The following is a 20,478-nucleotide window of genomic DNA, read 5'->3' as shown; positions in this document are numbered from 1 at the left end:
TTGGATCGACCAATCAGATTCGTTTTTCAACAACTGATCGCATCATTATTGCTTTCTGAACGCAGACATTTTATCATCTGTCCACAGGATTAAATTTTGCATTTCGATTCATGAAAGTTGGCTAAGCTGATTGCGTAATCGTAAACATGGCTGCTTCCTTGATTAGGACGTGCACGGAGTTCAGGTACTTATTTTTCTGTCTAAAGAAACGATGTCATGATGATTAAAATTGCGCTTTCAAATATGTGCTGTAAAATCTGTTCAGTAGGTGAACATTGTAAGAAAATACAAGTTTCTTAAAAATTAGAAACATAACCTACTCAATTGTATATGCTATATCAGTTTTAATTGTCTCCTTTTTCTGAAATGTAAAAAATTAAGATAATAATCCATATAAATTGTTCTAGGGAAAATTTTAGATTAATGAAAAGTACATGTTTCTTATGGTATTATATTTTTATATTATAATTTTCAGTTTACTGAGACAACCACTCTGTGAAGTTGTTAGAAGTGATAATGCAAGGAAACACATCTTGCCCACTTTGTTTCTCACATGCATACAATGCCAGCATTATCATATGACACCACAATACTTCAAGAAGCATGTAGTGAAGCTAAAGGTAAGTCTCTAAATTTTTCTATATATACATAACTATTATATATTAATTTTTTTAAATATTGTATACATATATCAAACTGGAAATTATTTATAGGGCGTGAATAGTTTTAAGCAGTTGAAACCAAAAAAGAAATTGCCAGTTGTAGATATATGGAACAGAATGACAGTATCAGAGTTAGCAACATCTGCAAAAAGGGATATAGATGATATTTTTGAAGCAATTTCTATGTCTGATTTAGTTAGACATTACAATAAAAATACTGTCATAGAAAATCAGAATGTATTGTATAGTGCTGTACGGAAACTTGGAGCAAAATTTAGGGTGATTTCTAAACCAGATAGTAAAGTAGAAAAGGACATAAAGGATTATGATGCTGTTAAACGGTATTAAATAATAAAATTAGAATATAACTATTCAGTTATAGGATAAAAGAATAGCTACATTATATTATTTATATTTTATTCATCAGACCTTTACCGGACGAATCTGTACTGATAAAACGTCGTCCAATAGTAACAATTATGGGTCATGTTGATCATGGCAAAACTACATTGCTAGATACATTACGTAATACATCTGTTATAGAAACAGAATTTGGTGGTATTACTCAACATATTGGAGCCTTCAATGGTAAATACTATATATATACACATAATAATTATTAATTATATTATGTAATAAATTTTCACGATTTTGCTTCTTTATTATGTGATTGACAGTAACATTGGAAACGGGAGAAAGAGTTACGTTTTTGGATACTCCTGGACACGCTGCGTTTAATCTTATGCGAATGAGAAGCGCACAAGTAACCGATATCGTAGTACTTGTGGTGGCAGGGGACGATGGTGTTATGGAACAGACCATAGAAAGTATACAAATGACAAAGGCGGCGAATGTCCCGATTATAGTTGCTATCAACAAAATCGATAAACCCGAAGCTGACATTGTAAGTTGTATTAATACAAAATAAAAAGTAATGTAATTTAAAAATGTTCGAAAATGTGTGATAATGAAAATTATAATTTATAAGGTCTATTTCAGATGAGAACGCAAAATATGCTTGCACAACAGGGAATTCAAGTAGAAGCATTAGGTGGAGATATTCAATGCGTTAATATTTCGGCGTTACATGGGACCAACATAAATACTTTGACAGAGGCTATAGCATTACAAGCCGAGCTCATAGAGCTAAAGGGCGATCCGACAGGACTAGTCGAAGCTGTCGTAATCGAATCCTCTGTCGATCGTTATCGCGGCAAATTAGCAACAGTTTTAATTCAACGCGGCACTTTAAGAAAGGGCGCGTTTCTTGGTATGGCACGTTTCATTTTAAGAAAGAGAAATATAGAAAATAGAAAAAATATAAGAAAACACATGAATTCTATCAGAAAAAGATAAATCAAATATTCTTAAGAACAAGTTTTTGTTTCTATGCTTTTTTTTAAATTTCTAATACACTTTAAGACAGAACTGATAATATGTGAAACATTCTGTAAGTATAGTCTTGAATATGCAATATAGTTCGAAATTTTACATATTTGATTACCTTTTTGTTCAACAATAGTGAGTGGATTGGCATGGGCTAAAGTGAGAGCCATGTTTGATCATTCCGGAAATCCAATTACGGAAGCTAAATTGTCTGATGCGGTGCAAATTATTGGTTGGAAAGACTTACCTCCTGCTGGAGATGAAGTACTAGAAGTCGAGAATGAAAAGAGAGTACATATGGTATTGCGATATAGGGAAACACAAAAAGCTACACGTCTGGCAGAGGAACATAAAACTGCAGCAGACAAGAAACACGAAGAACATTTGAAAGTAAGTTTTTCTTGCATAATAAAATTAAATTATGACAAAGATGTTAATGTCACGTTATTTATTGTCAATATTATTTATCTTGCTATCGGTTGTAGGAATATAGAGAACATCGAGAAAAAAGAAGAGCGATTGGAAGATATCGCAGGTTAGCGAGACCTATTAAGGTGGAAAAATCCGACGGAATACCTACAATCAATATTATCATAAAGGGTGATGTCGCCGGGTCCGTAGAAGCTATATTAGACGTTTTTAATACTTACGGAAGCGATGACAAATGTCGATTGAGCATCGTACATTACGGCGTTGGACCTGTTACAGAAACAGATTTACAGATAGCGGAAGCGTTCAATGGTAAGAATATATCTCCTGAAAAATTGATTGATATTATCTCTTCCATGAAACATCACGTGAAATCTTTATAGCCATCATCTACTCTTTTAATGTGGGCACAATGAAAGACTTAAAAGAAGAAGCTGACAAAAAAAATATATCGATCCGTCCATACAATGTGATATATAAACTTATCGATGACGTTAAGACAGAAATAAATACTAAATTACCGCCGCTTGACACTGAAGAAGTAATAGGTATGAAAGAAGGATTAATAATTAAAATACTCGTTGGAGATTCATTTGCCATAAATTTGTTTTGATGGTTTAATCTCTCTGTAGGTGAAGCAAATGTACTGCAAGAGTTCGAGATCACAGAGAAGAAAAAAAAAGTAAAGGTTGCGGGCTGTCGCTGTGTCAAAGGCAACCTAAAAAAAGATGCAATGTTTCGATTAATACGTGAACAAGAGACTCTCTATACCGGTAAGAGGCAATATTTGACTGAAAGTTGTAAGTGAGAAAAGAAAAGAAGAGAAAAGGAAGAGATGAAATGATGTTTATTTTTTAGGAAAATTGGTATCGATGAGACATATGAAATCTGAAACAGAAACCATCAAGACTAATGTAGAATGTGGTTTGAGATTTGAAGACCCCACATTGTCCTTCAAATCTGGGGACATTCTAGTTTGTTATCAGATAGGCCAGAAATCGCAAGAGACAGACTGGGATCCTGGATTTTAAACAATCTTAAAAATCGTAAGACTAAATCAAAATATGATCATATATTCTCATAGTCATCGCCTTTCTATCCATTATGAGAATGATAGAGATATTCTTGAATTAAGTACAAATTTTTATTTATTGTCTGAGATAATTTTTTGCTTTCACATTCTTTTTACATCTTTTACATACAGTCTATCATAATTTCACTTTATGGGGGAGCAAATTCTTGAATGCATATTGCGAAATCAAGACAGATAAGTTCTACCGTTCAAGCTTATCAGAACTGAAAGTATCAATCTTGCTCTGTTTGTGTGGAATGACATTATGCACATTCTTTAAATGTTTTTTTCTTTTCATAATATGCATCAAGCGATATGCAATAAGACAGCGATATGCATATAGTTGGTCAAATTTTTAAAGCTAGCCTGCAATCTTAATTTCACTGTCTATAAAATTAAATCTCTTTAGAATCCTCACGAAGTTCATCTTTATTCCAGTCCAACTAGCTTGTGAAAATTTAATTTTTGATTTTGAGTCAGTAATATAGATCACTTTAATTTTTTTAGGATATTCGAGGAATCACGTGGAATATATTAAGATGCATAAGTTTCACGAAATCTTCGTTGAAGATGTTGATATGCCGTAAGGACGCTACGCTTCTTCTTTTGAAGACGGCAAGGAATCGTTTCCTGGTTGGCTGTGGTGATCTTTGTTTCTAACGGTTCGATAGAAACATTATCGTCCGGATGTACGAAGAAGGCAATAGAATGACGACCGCGACCGCAATGTTCCGGCATAACGACACGATGTCTAAGCGCTGGGAGTTGTTCATTAGTCCAATGCGCCAGTAATTCACCGGTATTCACCAATATGGCGCCTGGAAGATGGCCCACTCTAATCCATCGTTCTCCATGTGGAGTTTGTATTTCAAGGCCGCCTTCGCAATCCTTGAAATATATTTTATTGACATAAATAAATTATTAGACAAAATCAATGATAATTTATTAACCAATGATAATGATTTTGATCAGCAATGATTAATTATTAGTAATAATCTGTATATACATGTATGCTGTATATAATATAATATTATTATTTTTATATTGAATTGACAATTGATATTCCTTAATATTAACAACATACTTCGTATGAATAACGCATGCAAATACTTTTGTTTTAATGTTTAATAATTATTCATTATCTTTTAACACGTACGTGTCTGATATGCCTTTTCCTTTCCTAAATATTTTCATTTTTAGCAGTGTAGAGTCGCTTATCACAAAATGATTCGTGCGTCATATTGTGCGAACGAACGTACCAAGATATCTTGTCAGTTTTTGACGAAATTATAAAGATATGTAAAATTTATGATGCTTTTTAGACATAAGGCATAAAGTGCCGTGTGTGAAGTATATATATATATATATATATATATATATATATATATATATATATATATATATATATATATATTTATTTTTTTAGAAATATGATTTACGATCGTATAATCGTGTTTCTCTTTAACGACGAAACGACTATATTAGGTCTCGAACTTCAAGCATGCAATGTAATGCTGCAATCTGCATACTTGCGCCAACAAAGTGAAAGTGCCATAGTCGCAATGGGCGCCGCATCGGGTCAGTCCTTGTACCGGTGCACCGAGTGGCGGATAGTAAAGGAGACGTAGGGTGGACGCGTTGCCAGGGCCGAGCATATGCGCGTGCTTGGACAACAGGAAGTCGTGGGACTGTTCCAAGCCTACAGATAGAGCCTGTAATGTGAACGAGATTTTTCAACTTTTATTGGTTTCCCTGTACAGATTAGATTTTATTATCTACTCATGTTACAGATTAGATTTTATTATCTACTCATGAGTCATGAAATTGTTGAGAATGTTACAGTGTACTTCCGTTCAAAGTTCAAGAGCACAGATTCTTCTCCGAGTTGAAAAAATGGAATGATAAAGATAAAATAGACAAGTATTTTCAGAAAAAGATAAAATTATAGAGTGAATATTTTTAATTTATAATGAAAAGAGATATTCACGGAAAATGATAAAATATAAAAAAATATCTTGAAAAAATATATTCAATCTATAACGAAATATAACAAGTTAAGAATTATTACAGTAAGAAGCATGGAGGCCAATTGCTTGAAATCGCGTGCCAATTCCTCCACTGCTGATCTAAATCCATGAACCTCATCCTCCGGCAAGATTCCTTCATGTCCGGTTACGTTAAATGCATGACGAAATTCCATCTCGTCTGAAAATCTAATCATGTAAGACAATTAATTAGATTAAATTACAAAAACGAATGTGTAAATGTAAAACTCATACTTGTGTAAAACAAATAACAAAAAATCTTAAAAAAAACATATGCAATATTAAAAAAATATTTAAAATGCAGATATTTATTTATATAAAATTTCTTTAGTTTGCTTTTTGGAATAACATTATGTGTACTATTTCTATGTTATATTATTCTTATATTAGATAATTTATATTTCAATAGCGTGCTGTTAATATAATTATTCCAAATATTTTTTGGATTTTTATTATGGATTAAATTCAAATGACATACACTGTTTCTCGGATTATCGCCGGATTACAAATTGCAATCAGTTAATAGAACCTTCATCAAACTGAATTACAGTGAATTACGAGAATAATTTGAAAAAGAATACAATCTCTCTCAACTTACTTCTCCATGCCTGGTTTAACGTAGCCGTGATTATTCGGCGAAACGCGCTCGTATTTTGCTCGCGTTTCATCTGGTAGCTCGCAAAATGTATCTAGAGCTCTGTAAGCTGTCTTCATCTGTGAATATGGAACATACAATTTTAACGAAGCCTAATAAGCGAAGCGAGTAACAATATATACGAAGCTTTTTCGTATACATTTTCACGTTTGCTATTGAAAACGCTACGCAAAAGTGAATATTTACATAACGATAAGAAAATTTATCTTCAATAAAAATTATGATTCCCTGATAGAATAGACATTCGCGTATCTCATATGTATATCTCGACATCTATAATCGCACTTTTCACATTTCGAATCACACTCTCTTTCGGACGTGTAACATGTGGAGATATTGTAAATATCTATCTATAGATAATTCTCGGTAATGCTTGATAATAAACAATTTTGCGAATGGCGAATCAGATATAATATATATATGTTACCTAACAAAAAATTTTACTTGTCGAGCAATCGGTGATAAACCGAAAAAAACTTATCACATTGAAAAAACATTTTTGTGAAGAAAAACATATCGTGCAAGTCTCAATTTGCCATATGTTTCTTTGTTGTCACAATTGTACAAACATGTAATAATTGACAGAAAATTATATCTGTAAGCAGCTATATGTTTTTCTTTTTTTCATTTTTCTTCTACACGAGTGATTTTATTTTTAGTTTGTATTCAATAGTTTAAACTGAATTTTTATTTATATTCAACAGTTTAAACTCAATTACGAAAATTGCTTGAATATTGTCTTAATGAAAATTTGATTAGATTTTTCTTTCTGTCTCTTATATAATTGCGTGTTTATAATTTTTTTAAATAATAAATATACATGTATTTAGATTGTATACACATGGCAGATAAAACTCTATATTGCATAAATATTATAACAGAATAATATATATTTGCACAACTTTATAATCGAATTCCCTCGTATTACAAGATAATTTTGAGAATATATGTACATAATATCTAAATAAGAGGACAATGATTCACAAATGCTGACAGGTCAGATGTCACGCGTGACGTCGCAATAGTTTTCTTAGTCACAAGCATATCTTTAAGAAGATGATCGAGTACATGCGATATGTATTCTAGCATTATCAATGCTGTAATATCGCATGTTATATAATGTTAGAAAAGAACCGTCGCGAAGGAAAAAAACCGACAATGATCGCTCTTCTAATTCCGCAAAATAATCGTATCGTTGCATGCGCGAGTGATGCGTATACCGAATGTGTGTGTGTGTGTGTGTACGTGTGTGTGTGTGTGTGTGTGTGTGTGTGTGTGTGTGTGTGTGTGTGTGTACGTGTGTGTGTGTGTGTGTGTGTGTGTGTGTACGTGTGTGTGTGTGTGTGTGTGTGTGTGTACGTGTGTGTGTGTGTGTGTGTGTGTGTGTGTGTGTGTGTGTGTGTGTGTGTGTGTGTACGTGTGTGTGTGTGTGTGTGTGTGTGTGTGTGCGTGTGTGTGTGTGTGTGTGTACGTGTGTGTGTGTGTGTACGTGTGTGTGTGTGTTGCTTATTCGTAAGCTATTTCAATGCTAGAAGTGGAAACCAATGCAGAACAAAGTATATCATTGTCATATAGTAGATATATACAGTTTTATTCCAGCATATTCCATCATTTATTATTGTACAAACTGCTATTGGAAGTCGCTTAACAATTTATCGTTTTTACTGCAAACTATACTGACAATCTTCGATGATAATTATAGAAGATGCGCGACGAATCGTGTGATTTGTTTGGAAAATTTTTGATAAATTTCAGAGTTCGACAATCCTACAGTATCGTTAAAAAAAAAACCACCGAGTCAAGATACGTCAAAATTGAGCGACATCTAACCAAATTAGTTTTGTTATTCACAAAATTTAATTTTTTAATTTTTCTACATATTTAAAAAAAAACGTTGAAAGCTTCACACTATTACAATATAATTTAGACACTCGATAAAAATTAAATCCCTAAATTAACGAATGAATATTACGAGATGTACAAATATTAAATTAATGATCTCTTTGTCAGAATTGTCATCACACTTACTTTGCGATAAGCGATTATTCACATTTTAATGAATCTTCTGGTTTATCGTGCTGATTGGTACTTAAAGATTGAATTCAAATTTCGCACGGTTTTATAATGACAATTTTTAAACGAATATTCTTGAAAAAAAATCTTATTTTTATTCGATTGCATCGGCATCATATACATATACAGTCGGACCTCTTATCTTACGATATTTTCGGTCCAGAATCTTCCCCTTAAACCTCTGATCCTACGATAAAAATTTGAGAGTGGGGGTATAATTCCCCTTTCGCGGTCGTAGGCTAAGAGGTTTCGTAGCATAAGAGGGTCGTAGGATAAGAGGTCCGACTGTATGGTATATGTTTCATACACGTGTCTTCCGACGCAGGAAGTAGGAATAATATTATTATATCAACAATCGTAGTCCTGTTACTCATCGAGTACATACGTACGTTCTCGATTGCATATAAATCCATAAGTCACAAGTCGGATTATACTGCAACATACTGTGTATCGCGGTATCGCCCGCAAAGTTTCCGATAGCGAGCACTCAAATGGCAAGGTCATCGCGCGCAACGCGTATAGTATTTATCGTGGGCCCTTGAAAAAAAAACTCGACCATTCTCTGGTCGCAATGTGCTTAAGATATCCAAGTGTTCGATAACAAGAAAGAAAAACCGATTATCAGCATAATTTTATAAAAGAGTATATTAATGCTATTTAAAGAAAATTATTAATAATTATATGTGTTACTATATTAATAATTAATAATTATATGTGTTATTGATACGCGTATAGTATTTATCGTGAGCCCTTGAAAAAAAGACTCGATCATTCTCTGGTCGCAATATGCTCGAAATATCGAAGCGTGTTTGACAGCAAGAAAGGAAAACCGATTATTAGCGTAAAATTTTATACAAGAGTATTTTAGTGCTATTCAAAGAAGAAAATTATTAATAATTATATGTGTTATTGAATTCTACAAAATTATATATTATATTACATATATGTATAATACGCTCTCTGCGACTACCACATATTCTGTCTTACGAGTAAAAATAATATTACAGATAATTACAAATTTAATACACTGTGTTTATTATTTCTTATCACACTTGAGTTTTTACTTTTTCACACTTATTTTTGTAGATTCCCATTAAGATAAAAGGCTAAAAAATAGAATCAAAGTGTGCAATTACGTAATTTTTAGTATGACGAAAATTTCTTCGTCCTTTAAAAAGATCTTAACAAAGACTTCGTATAGACTGCGCAAGATGATTCATTATTTTTTAGCCACAGTGCTTCTTCATAATTTCGTTCATTTTAACGTTGTAAAGACACGCGCCGCGAGTTTAATCGACCCACTTTCAATCGGTATGTCGAATTATTCATCACGACGTTAAATTGCGAAAGTGCGTGATATCCAACCACATTTTCGAGTGATAGAAATCGACAAGACCCGGCAATATCCGTGCCTGATCAATCAAAGGAAGCCTCGCGACTTAATCATTTTCACGCTCAAGGGAGCCTCTCCCTCGTTCTCGTCGTACCTTGCACTCTGGAATGCCGTGGTTGACGAGCAAGGCCAATCCTTTCTCGGACAGCGCCCTTAGCAGTTTCGAGGCCACCTGCTTTACGACTCCCTTCTGGGGGCATCTCTCCGTGCCTGTAATCGTAAGAAAACGTTTACAGTGAATATAGTACGGAGAGAAAGAGAGAGAAAATAAATAATAAGCAAGAATAAGCTACTGTTTTCAATATATTTGTCATTAAAACAAAATTGATTATATATTGACTTAAGGGAATCCAAAATTACCGACAAAATATCAATTACAGATTTTGAAAATCTCTTTTTTGGCTACAAGGATTGATAAATCCTTCTCCACAATTAAAGTACTTATAAAAACAACACGCGGGGACTAATAATTTCATATAAAGATAATAAAAAATTATAAGATGACAGTTACGTCGTAACAATATTTATTTAATATAAAAAGTTCTACGGTATGTTCGTGCAAGAGATATAATGTCCGCGTTTGGAATAACATAACAGAATATTAGTAAACTTTTGGAAATGACTTTAGAAGCCTAGTAAAAAAGATTTTGAAATTCTGTAAAAAATTACGCTCGTGCATCCCGTGAGTGTGCGAGATTGAAACACAAACTCACGTCATACGTCATTTCTAAAAGTTCACAAATTCCTTCATGCAGAAACCTATCTTATTTTGTGTGTATAAATTGCAAAATTTTTATATTAAGCAAATATATTGTTATGTTAGGTTAAATTTTGGTCGATAATATAGAACAGCTTTTGGAGCCACTTAATTTGCGAAAATTCTTAGGCGCAACAGAATAATATCTTGAGAACGAATCTCAGTGCAATTAATTATCTTGATGATGTCAACTTTTGTTTATTGCACACGAGAGATCATCAAGCCTGATAAATTTATCAGTTTAATATATCATTGTACGTAAATGCTGAGGAAGCTCAGGCTTCGCAGGAGATTACAACTACATGCGCTGATACGTTTATTTGCAGATTAAGGAAGCTTTGAGATATTTAATATTAAGTTTCTCGACTCTCTCCTCTCTCTCTCTCTCTCTCTCTCTCTCTCTCTCTCTCTCTCTCTCTCTGAGCGAACGCGACACCGATGTCAGCTGCACTGATGATCGATTATGCCGTTCGCTCAATGAGCGTTCATTGACGTTGAGAGACCGAGATATCGTAATAGTGAAAAAAAAACAAAACCAGGAGATTAGGCTCATCTTTCTGTCATACATATTTATAAATGATATTCGCACATTATATACACATACACACGGAATAATTATATCGTGTATTTTTATTTTTTATTTTTTACAAATAATAAAATAAAAATACAAAATAAAATAGAAAGACGTGACTGTATTGTTATCATATCGTTATAATATACATACTATAAATATATATGTTAAAAAATATTCTCTCATTTAATATGTCTACATCGTTATCATTATTATGTATTGAAACAGAAAATACTAATTTTATATATATTGTTTTTCCCGTACTCACAAGAAATAATTTAATATATTATGCGTTAATTACAAGTCAATATGAAATCACTACATCATAATATTACGTCGTTAATTCAGGTAAGCGAAAATAAAAATGATTAACGACACATAAGCCTTGGAATCATAACGCGAGGTCATGATTCTTGAGAAAGCCATCGTCCCCGAGTCTTTCGTGTCGTAACGAGATCCGTCCATGAGCAATGAGAAAAGAAACAAACTACAGATTTATACTCTGCGCTTTTATCGCTGACGATTACGAACGTTTGCCCTCGGCTAGTATTCACTTGGATTAATTTTTGTTCCTGGTTATGCACTCGGCATACATATAATCATCTTTAGGCTCCTGCAGGCTTATTGTTAAATCAAAGTGAACTCAACATCGTTTATAATTCTTTACATATTCTTTTTAATTGATTCATCGTAATTAATGAAATCGTGCGAAGGAAAGTTTGAAATTTGTTCCAACTTTTATCAATATTGATAATATTTACATAAATAGTTTTTTTTCCGCAGGAAATGTCATCTTTAATGTCATCCTGCAACGCATATGATATTTTAATTTCCTTTTCTTGAATAATTATTTTTTTAATAATTCTTTTAAATAATTATAAATAATTGAATATATAAAAACTATACGATGTTAAAATAGAAATATCATTTTTTGTGTGTTATTGGGGATATAATTTTCTTAGGGATGTTTAAATTTCTTTGTAGTTATTGTCAACAAAAATATTGAATATTATACGATATTTTAATAAATTTTCCGACGTATTATTTCCCAATTGACGTCAGAACGTAGCACTCCGTCTACTTTGTTCGCTATTTTGGCGACATCGCGACGTCACGATGACGACAGAAAGTTGCCAGAAGACTTTCGTTTCCTCAAGGTATACATATACATCGGTTACGGGCACTACGCCAAAATTGCCTTGTGCGAAAGATGAAAGAGCCGACAAAGCAGACAGAAAAATCGTATTAATAGCACGAAACAACAAAAGGAGATTTTTAATGACGAATCTGGAACGTATCCAAGCTCTCGATCAGATCCCAACCACCAGTTAGCGATATTTAATTTCTATCCTATCCGTTTTCCTCTTTGTTGTGCTTATAAAAAAAGTTTTGATACGAAATAAAATCCGTCTCGCCACGTGTGGCGAAAACATATACAATCGCATCGCAATAATAAAAGATTAGCTTATCGGATCATTCGTCATCGAAATTAGACTCAAAGAATTATTTTGATACTTTATTTGTGAAAGCACGCTTCTTTCTTTCTCTCTCTTTCTTGTTACATGTTTTGAATGATACTCTCTATCTCTATGAGAACAGTTTTCTCTTTATTTTTAAATATTAATCCGTATTAATCAGTCATTAATTAAATATCGCTTGGATTGATATTTTTTATTTGAGTAGATAATGATTTCGAAAAATTTAGTATTATATTTTCTTTAAGAAAAAAAGTAAAAATTACAATTATTGATTACCTCGATTGTTTTACATATAATTACACTATCTGGCATAATATTTAACCTTTCACAGAATTTAAAATGTATTATCGAAGAAATTCAATTAACTTAATTTGGTTTGACTTTAAAGTATGTGCGATATGCAAAACGGCTAAAAATATAATCGAAAGCATGGTTTCACGAGAAAAGGAAGAATATGCGCTACTAGGGGTTAATGACATGAGACTAGAGGGAGAAGTGGAGGGTATACAAGATTGACGTTTAAGGTAAAACAAATTTTTAACGTGCAAACAAAGTTTGCGCGTGTATCTCTCGCTACGCATACAGCGGATGAATATCCGCGATATAAATATATAATTATACGATAGAGCTAAAGGCTCTGTAAAGACGTTCGTTTCTAGGGTGCACCATACAATCGAATAAGAGAAAATATTTCTTAGAGTTTCTCCTGGTAGCGACAGACTGCCCTCCGATACTTTCGCCTAGCGTGTAACGATTGAATACACCGTTACCGGACATCGACTCTAAAAAGCTGCGCGATATATAGTCTATTAACAAGTGTGACACATTACATTTGCAAATTTATCTTTGTTAATAGACGGAATATTAGTCATATTTAATCTATATGACGCCATTGCATACTATATTACTTAATTTCATGTGTGTATCATACATGCAACGTATAAACATCATATTTATCGTAAGAATTCTAGGAAACTGTGTTAACATTATATTAAAGTAAGTAAAGTCTACGATACGTGTAAATTAATAATCTGTTTAATATAATGTTAACATAGCTTCCCAGAATTTTCTTAAGATCAATTCAAACGAAAAAAAGATCTATAATTTGCGATAAAATTTACGGAGACAGAGTTCTATACAAAACAGATATATATATATATATATATATATATATATATATATATATGCACGTGTACGTCAAGATATGCAGTGCATATAATTATATTTATAATTAAATTAAGAAAATCTCATCGGTATGTGTTAACAATGTTTTTTATCTCATTGTTACGTCATGTTTAATTTTCTGGATTGCATAAGCTCGTGATGTGCTTCGTGAAAAAAGAATGAATAAATTCATGAAAAATATACAGAAACGTTTTTATCTCTGTTTCATAAGTTCTGTAAATTTCGAAATGCGCCGCCGGCGGAAAGTCCGCGTTTCGTGGAAGTTTCCCGCGTGCGTGACCGATGCGTGAAAAAGCCACAATGACTTATCTCCATAGACAAGAGGAAAAACAGTTTCGATATAATGAAGGCGATAAGGAAAGATCTCTAGACTCGATAATGTCCAATTTCAACGTGCGAGGCATTGCGATTGCGTTGATTTACGTTTTTGTACGTGCAATTTTGTATACGCAACATAGTTGTTTTCTCTTTTAATTCGTGGCACAAATAAATTGTGCTTCAACAATTTTGAGTCTTTACTTGTTTAAATAAATATGTACAGTGATCGGAAATTCTCTTTCTATTCGCGTTACTCGCTATTTACAAGTTCCCTCGAATTTTTGTCATTTAACACGCATGATTTTCTACGCGTGTGCAAAGTTGCGAAACGAGGCGAAATCGCATTATTTTTCAATGTAACGTTATCAATCCGACGATAGCAAGGTCGAGTTTTCTACGTCATCGCGTGCAATAGAATGTTTTGCAATTTTCGCGTATCTTTTCTTTATCGACTTCGCATTTTGAGATTTACGTAAATCAAATAATATTAGCTTGAAATTGGCACGAGAATTTTTTACAAAGAAAAAAATCGAACCGTCCAAATTTTTTAGTGCTCTTATTTTTTATATCTTTAAAAAAATCAAAATTCTATAAGTCATAGGTGAATGCGTATACATTTTTTGTCTCATGCATTTTTACATTTGTTACGATGATATTTTCGTATAAAACAATCACTAACATTCTGACAGATATCTCAAACTTCATGTTTAATGTGCACATTTGCATATTCGTCTAACATTCAGAAATCAATCTTGCAATCTTATACAATGCTGTTACAATCTTGTAATTTCCAAGGGATACACGTTTCGCGTTTTCGTTGTCTCGTATTTCTACTTGTCACGACTGTTCTCGTCTCATCGCAAATTTCATGAGTTTCGGGTCTTAATCGCATTAAAATTTCGCAATCCAGCTGGCATGGTCATTAGCCTGATCACATACGCATGTATGTGATAATGTGTGCAAACTATCAACGTTTAAATAAAGACAAAGAAATAAATAAAAATGATAACTTCCTCCTCCTATATACAAGATATTCTATTATTAAATTCTTTATTTAAAATCTAAAAACATTAAGCAAAATAATTATAATAAGAAATCAAATAAAATTAATTAGACAAAAATATATATTATATTGTAAACTATAACAAATTGTGTAAAAAGAAATTAAAAAATTGAAAGTAGATGATAGAGTGTAGAAAAAAATAATATATTAAATAATATATAAAATCTTAATTTCCATTCCTATTAGTCCATAAATTATTAATGATCCTCCATAAAACTCAAGAATATAAATGTGAAAATTTTTAGATTTCTACATTTGGAACACGAAATATTATGTTCCGAAAAGCAAATGTGGGAAAATGGAGCGTGGCACGAAAGACGCCGCCGTCGTCAACAAGAGATCGCGGTCAGATATCGAGCCGCGCATCTCGCGACGCTTTTCTCTCACGCAATCTCGCTAACTGCAACGCGGACCATTATTATATCTCTCTAATTCGTTCGGCGTACATTCGAATCCAACATCATCACGCAGACATATTTCATTGGCGTGCGCGCACGCTGCTATTTGAGCCGCGTGCAAACTTTCGGACGCACGCGCGCCTTTAAGCCGACACGCGTGCACACACGCGGGGGTGTTCCACTTTTTGCACGCGACAGCATTAACGAGAGACTTTTGTCAAGCGTGCAATAATTCGGATGATAGAGCACGCGTGATGATATGAAAAATCAATCGATCTCGGACTTTTGACACCGCTGAAAAAAGAAACTGTACTTTCCACAGCACGTGTAATTACATGTATGACATAAGTAAATTAATGCTAATGGCAAAGTAATCAGAAGAAAAAAATTAATTGAGCATGCATTTAGCAGTCGGAATATTCAATTGTGCAAATTTATTTTTATACCGTAGAAAAATTTATATTCGAAAGATACGAAGGAAAATGTGTGGTTCTTGTTTTATTGAAATATATCTGTATGGATTATGCGTACATAATAATTAGACTATATGTGATCAAAGTAGCATGTAAATGTCGATTGGATAAAAACAAGTGATCTTTAAATGCAAGTCGTTATGACAGGTATATGATTTGTTCTTATATAATTTAATAATATAGGAAGACCGTTAATCCTAATGTATGTACATATAACGTCACGTCTGAAATTTGACGCATATTAGGCAAATGTAGGCCATTACTTTTAGGTCAGACATATCCGGTTAAATCCTATTACTGTGATCGACTTTCGAGAATTCGAACAGCTTCACAGACCGATATTTAAAAGTTTCCAATGACGCGTAATTGACCCCTCAATTTAGATAATATCGAAAGTATCTTTTCTTCAAATAATTATCAAAAAGCGCATTTTATTTTGTGATATTTTTTACGATCTCATAATAAAAATAATCGGAAATTAGAAACGCTGAGAAAATATCTGAATGAATCACTATATGCTGCCGTTTAACATTCTCACTTCGTGAAATAGCGCTTAATGAGTAGCCTCAAGTCGACTCATCGCGTGTTTACTCAATTGTATGTGTACGCGACTTTATATGCTACTTTCGTATACAATCACCATACCGTCCATTAACGGCTACTCACGACGAGCAAAGAAAAAATATGAATTTTTACGCCGAAAGATTCTTGCCGCTTAATAGAAATATTTAATGTGCAAGTGTCTTGAGAAACGTGCCTTACAATATACGTAAAGTATACAAAAATAAAAAATGAATGATCAATAATAATTGCTGGGAAAATAACATTACGTTACATTGTAAATATTTACGCAATAATTACTCGAGCTAAATAAAATCAGAATGTTATTCTAACATTTTAACATAATATTTTTGCCACATAAATTAATACAATCAACGTTGTTTTCTCCGTAAACTTTGATAGATAAACTCTTAGATCAGCCCATAAGTCGATATGTATTTATTACATCGAGACACGTGTCATAATTAATTTTTGCATAGCATGATTGAAACATACAGAGCGTGTTTCATTCACCTTGATCAGATTAGTTAAATTTAACGTTGGAATCAAAGTTCTCGTAGAGACAAAATTTCAGAGGACTAAAACGAGTTCGTCTGACTCCGAAAGGATAATCCACTACGTTGCGAATCTAATGTTCGGAATTTGTTGCACGGAATTTCGAGGATTCAAGAAAGAAAAAAAAGAAAAAGAAAGAAAGAAAGAAAGGAAGAAAGAAAGACGACGGTTTTACGGCTGCTTGGCAACGAGGCCAGGCACCTAGCCAGACAAACCAGCCAACGGCAACCGGAGGCGCCTACCGCGGGTCCGACGATCCGTTGAGGTCAGAGCCCCTCTCACAAAGAAGGGCCCCTCCCTTGGCGCCCTCGACCGTTTATACAGGGTGTCCTAGTACTGCCGATATATTACTGTCGCCCCGAGACGTGAAATGGTACCGCGCTTTCAAATTCCTCGATCGATTCAGCTAATTATATTGCAAACCAACTTATTGTAAAAACTTGTAAAAACACGCGATTGATAAAAAAATATTAGTGTTATTCTATTAATCGTAAGATTTATTTAAACGAGAGATTTTCGATATAGTTGTAAATGTTATTATTCGAGAAATATTTTGTAATTAATAAAATGATAAAATAATTTATCTTTAAAATATTGAAATTATGTAAAAAAAATATTGCGAATATATCAGTCTGCAATAAATAGTGTCTTTAAAGTAGCTAGCTAATAGAAAATATGCGAGACATGATAATAAATGTCATTTATTTTATTTACTTTATGCATTTGCATATGAAAAATATCGCTTACAAGTTGGTACAATTATTGATGTTCTTGCTATATTAAAAAAAAACTGGATCTTATATTTATGCAAAAAAGTGACAAATATGAATATCATTCAAACTACAGAGTCTAAACTTCGTCGACAATTATAGATTTTATTAATTATAGCATAAATGTCGTATATGTTACAATACACGATATATCAATATAATTGAATCTTTCGATAGATTATGACTATGATAAATAAAATAAAGTTGAATCATGAGGTTCAATGCTAGAGGTGTGTCTCGTTTCAATGGTAAGATAAAACAATTTTTTTTCACAATAGAACACATATATACACTTATATTGCTGATTTCAAAGTCCAAATTAAAAACTCATTAATAAATTACAATAAAAAAAAGTAATACGATTTCAGAGTACAAGGTTGGAATATTAATATAAAATACTAGCAGCTGTCTCATACACACACACACACACACACACACACTTAACAATGATTTCAATTTAGGTAATGACCGTTACGATATTAGTCTCTTGTTCAAGGTTTTTTTGTCACAAATATTATTATCAATAAAATATTACTGGTTATTAATAATAATAACGTATTATTAGAAATGACAGTTCAAGGTTCTGATCAAACACGTACTCGTCAAGAAACAATACGCGCGATTTCTCACACGGATTTCGAATTGTCAAATGTCAAAAGTGCTATAGGCCTTTTTCTGCGTTTGCCGTCAGCGTGAATTTCGAAATACACCACAGTCTAGTTTTGTCACGCTATGTTAATTTCGTCATTGGAGAGATGACCTATGACCGACTTGCGACACCCAACCAGCAACGGGATGTTTCACATGCCGAGGCCGAAGCCAGTTTTACATTCCGCGTTGCGTCGTTTTATAACGATCAAACTGGGAAAAACCGTTTATCGCTCGTAAATAAATCTCGAAACGCCGTTCCCGGTAAAACAGGCCGGACCATAAATTCAGGGCCAGTTTTATAATTGAATTGCGCGAATCAAACATGTACAGTGCATATTGATGGTTACGCGCACACGCCGGCATTTCTCATCAAAACCGCGCGAACAATCGGACAATATGGTTTAAAAAAAAAAAAAAAAAAAACTTTATGTACTCACCCATATGAGCGAGATCGATGATCGGGATTTCGCACTTGCTAAGAAGAGTCTCGCAAGTCTGCGTAACCATAGGCGCGCTGGTACAGCAGCTCATTTTGACAACTGTCAAGTTCTCTTTCCGGAAATCAGTTGATCCTTTTCAAACACCGAATGCCCTTTCCTTCTCCTTCTATCTACGACCCTCTTGTATCGGCTCAATCTCGACTTTCTCTCTCTTCTCTTTTTTATCGCCGCACAGTTGGAATCGACAGCGAGGGGAACAAGCTACTATTTCACGCGCGATCAACTCGGCCACCCGGTATAGGGGCTCGCTAGAGAAGACTCACTAGAATATCCAACAGATCATACTATCACTGCACACACGATCATCCGACCACTCTCGGCACGATAGGTCAAAATGAGCGTATTGCTCTCTGTCACGCGCGAAAGTGAGAATCGCAAAAATATGACTGTCCGTCTAACGATAAAACGTAAGAGACGAGTTTATTGCACGATTGACGATATGGTAAGTAGTATACGTGACTCTGGACTAGTGGGCACATGCTACGACAGCGAAATGGCGGTCGAAAACGATCCTCGGCCCAACTCAAAATCAAACTATAAATGAGAACCGAACCACACCGACGCACGGCTGTTCGCGAACTGCCGAACCCGAACGATTATTCAAGCGCGCCGAGCTCGCGGGCTCGCGCTACCGAACGTTTCCGAGCAAGCCCGAGCGCTTCCGAGCAGAGTCGAGCGCTTGCCAGCTGTTCCGAAGCTTGCCGAGAACGCATGAGAAATCCGCGCGCGAAAAATCTATTAGTATATACATAAGTAGATTATCCGCTATCTCTTTGTGTGCGTATTTCCCTCAGCGGATCTGGCGCCAAAGCTGATTCTACACTAAGACACAATGAAATCTAGTGATTATATTTACATTAAAGATTGCGATAAATTATACGCGCGATTAACTGCGTTTTAAACATCTTCGACGAAAGTGATCTTTCACAATCTCTATTCTGCTGAGGTATTCAATTAAAAATTCGGTAATATTATATTGTTGTGGAATATTTTAAATGACTAATGTGCGAATTATTTTTAAGTTTTTGTAAATACCTTTTCTAAAAATACGCATTTAATTTATGTAAGTACTTTCATTATTCATGTTGTCTTATCTATTTTTTCTAACATTTATGACTCTATTTTATTGTAACTCTAGTTGATATGAACATTGCGTTTATTATCATTTGATATATTTTCAAATCCGTTCTATATAAATGTGACATAATTGAGCAAGGAGGGCAATCTGCGCGAGATTGATATAACTTATCTATATCTGTTTGTTTCTTTAAAACGTGCGTGGTACGAAAAACTGTTGCTCGACTAAACACAATGATGCCTTGTTATTATTTTCGTAATGTCTGTTATTAAAATTTCGTCGATATTTTTGTATCAAATCAGTAATTTTTTCACGTGTGAAACACTCTGAAAATAATTATTATATACTATTTATACACGAAGTAAAACTTGTTTTGTAATTCGTTGTATAATTTATTTTATAATG

The 20,478-nt window shown here is 33.6% G+C and overlaps 2 protein-coding genes across 2 annotated transcripts; one reads left to right on the top strand and one right to left on the bottom strand.

The window, feature by feature from the left end:
• The first annotated feature begins 73 nt into the window (after nucleotides 1-73).
• Nucleotides 74-4,195, top strand: Mif2 (mitochondrial translation initiation factor 2). The gene is made up of 12 exons (XM_072887733.1): nucleotides 74-184; nucleotides 476-620; nucleotides 714-1,003; nucleotides 1,090-1,250; nucleotides 1,340-1,566; nucleotides 1,662-1,932; nucleotides 2,185-2,438; nucleotides 2,534-2,789; nucleotides 2,861-3,025; nucleotides 3,110-3,250; nucleotides 3,336-3,523; nucleotides 4,057-4,195. The coding sequence occupies exons 1-11, from the start codon at nucleotides 147-149 to the stop codon at nucleotides 3,506-3,508; spliced, it is 2,121 nt and encodes a 706-aa protein (XP_072743834.1). The 5' UTR covers nucleotides 74-146; the 3' UTR covers nucleotides 3,509-3,523; nucleotides 4,057-4,195.
• LOC140663506 (uncharacterized) lies at nucleotides 3,608-19,584 on the bottom strand. Its single transcript, XM_072887735.1, has 6 exons — nucleotides 18,933-19,584; nucleotides 9,810-9,925; nucleotides 6,193-6,308; nucleotides 5,618-5,762; nucleotides 5,079-5,261; nucleotides 3,608-4,437 (listed from the first exon to the last, which is right to left on the bottom strand). The coding sequence occupies exons 1-6, from the start codon at nucleotides 19,024-19,026 to the stop codon at nucleotides 4,084-4,086; spliced, it is 1,008 nt and encodes a 335-aa protein (XP_072743836.1). The 5' UTR covers nucleotides 19,027-19,584; the 3' UTR covers nucleotides 3,608-4,083.
• Between the last annotated feature and the right edge of the window lie 894 nt (nucleotides 19,585-20,478).

This window comes from Anoplolepis gracilipes, chromosome 3 (genome assembly GCF_047496725.1).
Source record: "Anoplolepis gracilipes chromosome 3, ASM4749672v1, whole genome shotgun sequence".
NCBI lineage: Eukaryota > Metazoa > Arthropoda > Insecta > Hymenoptera > Formicidae > Anoplolepis > Anoplolepis gracilipes.
This window is presented reverse-complemented; position numbering and strand designations above follow the sequence as displayed.

What these genes read in the sequence shown, in the direction of transcription:
- Mif2 (XM_072887733.1), top strand. Translation starts at nt 147, where the DNA reads ATGGCTGCTTCCTTGATTAGGACGTGCACGGAGTTCAG. An exon ending in AAGAAAGGGCGCGTTTCTTG is followed by an intron (nt 1,933 to 2,184) that starts GTATGGCACGTT and finishes GTTCAACAATAG; the next exon opens with TGAGTGGATTGGCATGGGCT. An exon ending in ACAAGAGACTCTCTATACCG is followed by an intron (nt 3,251 to 3,335) that starts GTAAGAGGCAAT and finishes TTTATTTTTTAG; the next exon opens with GAAAATTGGTATCGATGAGA.
- LOC140663506 (XM_072887735.1), bottom strand. Translation starts at nt 19,026, where the DNA reads ATGAGCTGCTGTACCAGCGCGCCTATGGTTACGCAGACTTGCGAGACT. An exon ending in ACGGCATTCCAGAGTGCAAG is followed by an intron (nt 6,309 to 9,809) that starts GTACGACGAGAA and finishes CCATATTCACAG; the next exon opens with ATGAAGACAGCTTACAGAGC. An exon ending in CTTTCACTTTGTTGGCGCAA is followed by an intron (nt 4,438 to 5,078) that starts GTATGCAGATTG and finishes ATATATTTCAAG; the next exon opens with GATTGCGAAGGCGGCCTTGA.